This window comes from Vanellus vanellus, assembly GCF_965231255.1.
Source record: "Vanellus vanellus genome assembly, chromosome: Z".
NCBI classification, from domain to species: domain Eukaryota; kingdom Metazoa; phylum Chordata; class Aves; order Charadriiformes; family Charadriidae; genus Vanellus; species Vanellus vanellus.
The window spans coordinates 63,220,465-63,229,105 of NC_138908.1; the positions used below are offsets into that span (position 1 = coordinate 63,220,465).

An 8,641-nucleotide genomic window follows, 5' to 3' on the forward strand; every position below is an offset into this window, starting at 1 on the left:
CAGCAGTGGAGGATGTGAGGGCTGGAGCTTTTGAGGCACCACAAAGAGGAGACTTAGTCAAAGCACTAAGGGCACTGTGCAAAGGCAGTTCCCCTGCTGCTGCCTCTTGCAAAACCAGCCTGTTAGAGTGCACAGCACCGTGAGGGAGACAAAGCCAAGACTTTGTTGAAGAACAATTTATGAGCAAGGAGTTCATAATAAGAAGTGCACGGTTTCTGTGCGGTCTCAGATAAGGGTAATCCATTCTTTCGGATCAGTAGAAACACAACAAGTACTTTCACTGTCATACAGCTGAATTAATTACAGGGAGTTGTTTTTTTTTTCTTCAGAAGCTTGTTCATTTTGTAATGCAGCCTTTTTACAGGAGGTAGATGAGAATTTGATTCTGTGCTGCTTGCATTTTATGCGATGACTTATGCTGCAAAATGAACATGAAGTGAGCATTACCCCAAATGACTGCACTGCGTGAGAAGGTGGTACAGGAAAAAGCACCTGAAAATTTGTCAGAAGTAAAGATGATCCCTCAAGTAAAATGCCAGAGCTCCCACATAACCCAGTTGTTTGTGAAAACAGTGTTCTTCTTTCTGATTTCAAGATTCTGTATGGTGCCTGTTGTTTCAGTAGTTAACAATACGGTTAGGTGGCTTAGCTCTTTGCATAAATTATTCTTTCCTGGTTTGGATATCTGCATACATTTTCATGTATGAAAATCTTCAAAATTTGCAGATCTTTTGCTGGTATAAAGAAACCTGAACTGAAAGTATCCCTGGAGCCCAATGTGAACTATTTCTTCTACTTGAGAGCTGTCAACCCATTTGGGACAAGTGAACAAAGTGAAGCAGCTCTCATCTCAACTAAAGGTAGATCACCATTTTCTAATGTCAAAACAATGGGATGGGGGGGTAAAGCAGCCAAAGATGGCATTTTCCTCCAGAAATTGTAACTGAACTTTCCAATATGGGAGTAAGCAAGTTATTGAGATGAAAGAGGTTGTATTTTATCTGCTTAAAATCAGCGCAATCCGGGACTATTCCTCTTGAAGTTGATTGATTTATGTCAATGTAAAACTGTTGTGACCTCAGAAGCAAAAACATTTAATTCTGTCAGAAACATGAAATTATCAAGTATTCTTCAGGAACCTCAGTTTGCTTGAGTTTGGAAGAGCATGTTCTGATAAAAGATACCATGATCTTTAAAAACTCCCACAATTAAAACCTTACGGACTTCGGGTTTCAGGGTTGAGGAAGCATGCAGAGCAGCGCATAAACTTTAAGGTTTCCAGATAGTGTTAAATCATATATAGTTCTTCCAAATCAGCCTTAAAACCCAAATTTGCTATTTTGAAAAAGCAATTGCTTGAAAGTTATTCAAACTTCTTGACCACTGAAAACTTCTTTATCACCTAGCTACATTTCTGAATGTCCTGTTCGGTCAGGCACAGCTTGGGAGAGTCCTTGCATTTTCACCCAATTTTCTTCTGCTCTTACCTGCCAGAAGACACAACTCTGTCCAGCTAAGATGGCAGTAATAGTTGCTTAACGTTTTATGATTCACCTCATGTTAACATTGCCAGCCTCTCAGAAACGATGTTTCTCTTTCGTGAATTGTACCAGGAACTCGATTTCGCCTGCTGAGCGACACAGCCCATCCCGCTTTGCAAATCTCCTCCAATGCAACGGTGATCCGCCTTCCTGAGAAAGCCAAATTCGCTGGGTGAGTACAGCATGGTGAGCATGACCACCCCGCAGGGTGCAGGATGGGTCACTCACTCTTATTTTTGCCTATAGGTAGCTTTCACACGGCACTAGCCAATTTTGTAGGAGGACTGAATCATTTCATACATGTAGCCCCCGGACCCCCCTTTCAAGCACTGTGATATCTCAATAAAGCCAGTAGCAGCGTTGATGTGGGTGCTGGGAAGAGTTCAGTGTTGCACTGAGGAACCTCCAGAAAGTCAAAGGCAGTGGTACATACTGGGACTGCTGGCTTTGCCTCAGTCCATGGTCACTGCTTAACCCTTCAGAGCACTTCAGTCTCAAAGTAACTTGTTGCTGCCCTGAGAAAGCCGGATTTGAGGGCTCACTTCTGAAAATATTGTGGGAGAAGTAATCCATCCTTTTACTTTGCTCCTCTACTGGGGGCATTATTGGTAAGTTTTCCAAAGCGTCTGTGGCTTTGGAGAACTAGGAAGTGCTCCTGGGATATGTTAGAACAGTTGTACCAGGCTAGCTCCATCCATTGCAAACATGGTATTTTTTGACATACTGTTATCAGTTCCATGACAGGCACAGGTCCACTTGTATAAGTTGTGCCATACTGATATGACATCTCAAAAGATAGTGAGGTATTACTGGTTCAAGCACTTTTTTTTACTGTTACAGCTGAATGCACACAAGATGTTTGTCACTGGTTCTACTGAAAACAAGCCTGCTTTCTAGTTTGAAAAAGCCTGCTAAATTACTAAATTTGAGGTCTTTTTTGCCTCCAAAGTCACCTTTTCCACCTTTTGTTAGCTTCATATAATTTTGCATAAAGTTGCATAGTTTTCAGTCCTCAAGATGAGTCCATCTCAGTGCAAAGATGAAATGACTCTCAGTTTTCAGTCCTCAAGATGAGTCATCTCAGTGCAAAGATGAAATGACTCTCAGTGATCACATTCAAATCTTTGATAAAACCCTGCAGTTAGGAGAACAGAAAGAAATCCTTTAGTAATTTTAGATGCAGCTGCATGACCAGAAGAAATATCACAATATGTTTGGTCTGCCACCACACTCACTTTACTGTACACCTCTTACACAAACAGGTTTCCTTCAGTCCTGGGTGAACTGCTGCCTGCTCAGGGATGTCATTACTGGGAAATTGTTGTCACTGCCTGCAGAAGCTACAGGATTGGGATTTGCTATGAGGCAACATCACGAAGCAGCATCCTGGGGCTGAGTGATACCTCCTGGTGCATGCGGTGCTGTCCGACACAAACCAGGTAAAGCTGAGGCAGTCTAGCTGCTTGGGACATTACTTGTCCTTGATGTAAATAAAGCTGGCCAGCTTCAAGAATCACGAGAGCAGAAAGGACCCGTCTGCTTTCTTTCTGCAAATTTGAGTAATAAGAAAAGGACAACTACAAAGGAACTTTAGACTTCCTCTTAATTAAAAAATCTTATAAAGTACCTTAAAAATAAAATTAATCTCAAACAGACCAATCGACGGCCCTTCACCCAGCCAGTGAATAAAACTTCAAAACCTCATTTGCCACTGCTTTGTTGTTCCAGGCTCATATCCTGAACTGCTTCACAGAATCCCAGCAAGTGTATTTATTTCCATAAATGCAGTCTTTTTAGCATCTACACCCATCTGCAGGAGATGTCAGGGCTCCATAGGGAACGACTTTTCCTACCTTGACCTCCACAGTGACAGGCAGCCACCTGCCACTGTGGCAGGACTGCTGGGCATTGGTGTAGCCTTCAGCGGGCCAGTGCCAGGCTGCTTGGAGTTTTGTATGGCATCACCCTGTTAATGGTGTAAAGGTGCGCTTGATCTAAACAAGCATGCTTTTTTGGTGTGAAATCATACAGATGCATGAACATAGCTGCCTAAATGAAACATCTGAGGTGCAAAGGGTTTTGCCAAAGCAGAGGTCCCCACAAAGACATGTAATAAGAAAGATATAGAGGAACATGATTTCAGCAAGACTGCTTTTATCCTGGGAGTCCAAAGATACCAAGTGAAAGGGCTCATCAGCACGCCTGGCGGGGCTTTGAAGCGGTCCTACATTTGCTCTGCTTGAGTACTGAGCAAAATGCTGTTGCCACGTGATACGCTGCTGTATGCAGCTACCTGTTAATAGATGGGAATTAAGCAGTAGGTTATTTCTGGTAAAACGCCATGAGGAGGCTCACTGTATTTTGGTTTCCATTTCCCTGTAGCTTTCTTTACAGATTTCTTCACACCGGTGTGATGAGCGATGTCCGTATGACAGAACACCTGACCAGGATTGGCATCCTGTTGGATTACAGCAGTGGCAGACTGTTGTTCTTCAATGCAGAGAGAGGACTGGTGCTGTTCGCCATCAGGCACAAATTCACTGATGCTGCTTACCCAGCCTTTGCCCTGGAGAAGGCTGGAGCGCTTACTCTGCGCACCGGCATGGAGCTGCCGGAGTTTGTGAAGCACAGCTAATCCCCTGCTTCACACTCCCAGGGAAAACTGACAATTACAGCGTCAGGGGGCAGGGAGGGGAAGGGGGGTGTCAGGGAGGGATGTCTAGTCTTCACCAATGAATGCCACACACACAGCTCTCCCCCACATCATCAGTAACTGTAGTTAGTGCTCAGCCACATAATCACCCTGAGCCTGGAGAGAAAATTGACACCTTCAGATAGAGTGTGCACCTAGTGATATACACAGCAGTACTTTTGAGGGGAAGAAACCGTTTTGTTAGATATGAATATTAAGAGAGGGGGAAATGTACTTTCCCTGTAAAAATAAGGACAGTTGGTAGCTGTCTTTTTAAAGTTGATGATGAGCCTGTGTATAAAATAAATGCATCTCTCACTGCAATACGTGAAAGCCATCATTTCATCATTTGCCAGGACAGTTGGAGCCTGAATCCAAGGTGACATGTTTGAAAAATAGGGAGAATTTTCAAAAACTGAACCATTTTGCAGGTTAATATATCTCGTGTTATTTTTTCCCAACTCTTTTCTTTAAATGCACAAATTAAGAAAACTTGGAAGCTTAGAAATCTGCATGTTTCCAAAATGAGTGAGTCCCAGACTAATCTTCATAACAGTCATGTAAAGTTTGAGTATGCAACACCTACCTGCCCTGGTCACAGCAGACTAGCAGACAGCTACCTGACTGTCAGTAAATATCTGTATCTGTAAATAGTTACTCATGAAACACATGTATGAGGAAACTTGATAATAGTGGTAAAAGTCTTCCCTGTGTTTTTTGTTCTCAATTTGTTGGTTAGGTGGTTTCGATGGTGAAGGGAAGGTTGCCACCCAGGACCTTAGAGAAGTGTCCAGTTGCCAGCGACCTCCTTGTGGACCTCCCCCTTTTCCATCACTGCTATTTGCCTTGGCACTTACAGATCTGATGCTCCCAATTTCAGGCTTGTGGGCATTTTCCTGCATCTGCCCTGCTCCCTCCTGTTACCTACACTAGCACCAGCATCGCACCAGCAAGGCGCAGTGTTTCAGGGCCGCCAACACAGGCAGGCTAAAAATGGCTTGTGCAAGCAGAGCAGTAGGATGCTGATTTCCCCCCTTGGCTTTTTCAAACGTTTTTTCCAAGACCTTCACACATCGGTGGTACGGCTGTCTTCTCGCCTGCCCCAAGGGTCGAACGCACGAGTGTTAGTGCTGCCGAGTTCCAGTGAACGCTGGGGGGAAATCAATCTTAAGGCAGGCGGGCAATGCTTTTCATGCTGTGCCGGCTCTGGAGATTTCTGCCGCAGGGGACTATGCTGCCAGACTCATTTCTGAGCTCAGCTGAAGAGCTGTACTCCCTGAAGTAAAGCAGATTTCAGGAGTCTAACGGGGAGGGTTTGCTTCTGAAGAGAGGGCTTAAATGAGTTACAGGGAAGCTTCTGCTTTTTATGCTCCGAGGAGGTGCCTGCTGCTGCTGTTTTATTTATGATTTAACACCACCAAGGCATGTGCTTGCTGCTTTAGCCTGCTGTCCCAGAGGAGACACGCTCCACACTGTCACAGCAGGCTCAGACAGGGTGGTTGAGGCAAGACAAACAAGATCCTGTGACCATTTATTTTAAGCCAGAGCTCTTTTTGGCATTTTAATTAAAAAGTGCCCGTTCCCAGTCCCTGCCAGGGAGAGAAGGGAATGAAAAAGCAAGGTAGTGTGCTGTTGGCTCCAGCGAGTGTTTTGTAGAGGTGTATAGGATGGTGAGAAAAGGTCCTGGATTAATTGGGAAGGAAAGGCAGAAAGGGTATTGAGGGTAGCGTTATCATGAAGGCTGAGGAGAAGGAGGCAGAAGGCAGGCTGGAAACTCTCACAGGGCAGATGGTCATCACCTAAGAGGCAGGTCAGTGGTGTTGGCAGGGTGCATTCCTCAGGCTCCCGCAGCCAGTGACCTTGCCAGAGGTTTGGCTATCTCCAGAGCTTAGTGTGGCACTTTCTACTAAACCTGAAAACTGCCAGCTTTGGGGCAATTTTACCCGCATTCTCCTCGCCCGGGTCGCTGCTGTCCCAAGTGTGGGATTACTCCATGGACACCAACGCGATGTATTGATAAGGGGACAGCCAGTGAGAAGGAGAGCAAAATGACATCAAATTATTTGGGTGGCTTTTTCAACAAAGGCAGGACACAATGGCCTTGTTGAAGGTAACTGCATATTAGTAAATAGTGTTTTCAACATGAAAAGCAGAGGCCTCATCTATTGCCACTCATTATTACGCAGGTATGACTGCAACATTTAAGTTTGGCAAAATGTTTCTCTTGGAGCACCTCATTCTTAGAAATACTCAGTTCAAATTGAAAAACTGCCTGACTCTGCTTTCTTGCTAATTTTTGTATAAGGTTCAGCTTTTAGACTGGGCAGTATCAAAAAGTCTATTTACTGTTTATGTGAAAGCTGGATAAATTATTTGAAATTTAAAATGTCACTCAAATAGCCTAAACAGTACTGATTTCAATGTCTAAATCTGGTCCGCATTAAGCTATGCCAGATGAAGGAATGCCGAGAGAGAATATCTCGTTTGGAGAGATGGAACAAAGTGCACACTAAACAAAAAAGAATATATAAGAGTTAAGATTCAGCATAGGGAGAAAATTCATATTAGTGAGGAAAGCAGATCCTGAAAGCCACAATTAAGCTGCTAGGACTTATAATACATGCTGCAAACTCTCCTGCCTTTGGAAAGCCTAGAGGTACTTCTGCTGTGATCTTTTACTTGCCTGATGGGCACAAAGTGGCACCAAGTTCAGGAATTCACTTTCCATAAGTTAACTGTCAATATAAGCCTGAATGTGCAGTGCAGTCCATATGATGTTACATTTAGATGAATTGAGATTTTGAGGCTTGTTGCATCCATTTTTTTCTGGCCATCATAGTTTGTAACAATGTGCTAGAGAAGAAAAAGATAAAAAACTCCCAGTCAGTCTATTTTTCTTGTGCTTGATGAGTTTAGCGTTTAAAAACACTTTAAAAACAGCGTGACTTATTTTTCAGCAGAGGATGTTAGTTTGTTTGGCTGATAGTAACTAAGACTTTGTGCAAGTGCTGACAGGGTTGTGTGGTATGTGTACACAGTCTAATCATCATTCCATGCTTAGAACTACACAGAAATGCATTTCAGGAGTTACACAAAGAACTGCAAGAGTTCACCAGTATTTGGGGATTTATTTTCATCCTGAAATTACAAAAGGGGATGCCTAACATTGTAAATATTGTTAATAAATATTTGGAATGATCTGAAATACATTGCATTAAAAGGAACGATTTCTTTTCACTTCAGCAGGTTTTAGACTAGGCTCGTAAACCCTTGTGCACTGAGATGAGAATATAGGCCTGACTGTAAGAAGAGAAACATTAATTTTTACTGTCAAAATAGTGTTGAACTGGAATATTGCTAGTATCAGTAGTATTGATCCACAAACCTGGCTTAGGTCTTTCTGCTCCAGAGAGAGTTTAATTGCTTCCACGCAGAGTAACTTGGCAACGCATCTCAAACTGCAGTGCATGCACGCAGGCACAACTTTGCGCTAGCCCTAGCTCTTAAAAAGGGAAATGTCACTGAAATGTAGCTGTTTGTACTGAAAATGGTCTAGTGACACCTTATTTGAGAAACAGGAACATTAAAAATCTCACCCTCCCCACTATGATTGTGGAACTTAATTACGTGTTATCACTAAGCCTGTTTTAAGACATAAACCCAGTATGGCACAGTACCAGTAAACTGCTGTTAAATCCACAGTACTGTGATGTTGTCTGTGATATGCATGTGAAATATGTTTTCTATTAGCACTGCAGGGTTTTGAATGTGTACGTAAAGATGGATTTAAGAATAACATGAAATTTTGATCTTTTTGAGTCATCCTCATTTCAAGATAATAAATAGGACCTCTGCCATGTTGAGGTTTAAACTGGATTTGAAAAATCCCATTCTGTGGTGGAGTCATGATTACGTTACCATTGTTTTGCGTTTCTATCAAGAAGCTCAGTATGCTCAGATAATCACACAACCAGCAAGGAAGTGAGAGCATCTCTTTCCACTTCCAGCCACATGCTGTGGAAGGGAGATTGAACTAGAAAAGTGCCTTCATTTTTCCTGTTGAGTTTGTCCAATTTTCTGCCACAGGGGAAAGCAGCGTTTGCTGACCAGAGACCACTCCACAATGCAGTTCCTACAGGAGCACAACCTGGAAGGAAATGGAGCAGATATCCACCCCAGACCCACAGTGATTTTGTCAACAGTTAGAAAATGCACCGTCTCAAGTGCCCTTTTTTTCACTCTGGAAAATATCTGTGCAGAAATGACACCTTCCTTTTCAGGACTTGCGTTATGCATTATAACACAGACACATCATAACGCAATATCTCTGCAGAGGCACTGTGTTTCTGAATCATATTCTTCTCAACCCTGAAGAAATAGTGCCGCGAGCAGAGATGGAAGACACCCA

The 8,641-nt window shown here is 43.1% G+C and overlaps 1 protein-coding gene across 1 annotated transcript in view; it reads left to right on the forward strand.

Moving 5' to 3' along the window:
* CMYA5 (cardiomyopathy associated 5) overlaps positions 1–8,118 on the forward strand; it is a 51,591-nt gene extending 43,473 nt beyond the window's left edge. Inside the window, exons 10-13 of the mRNA XM_082497232.1 lie at positions 727–860; positions 1,614–1,713; positions 2,804–2,980; positions 3,924–8,118. Of these exons, the coding sequence (XP_082353358.1) occupies positions 727–860; positions 1,614–1,713; positions 2,804–2,980; positions 3,924–4,176 (664 nt within the window). The 3' untranslated portion in view covers positions 4,177–8,118. The remainder of the gene's footprint in view (positions 1–726; positions 861–1,613; positions 1,714–2,803; positions 2,981–3,923) is intronic.
* Positions 8,119–8,641: the final 523 nt, after the last annotated feature.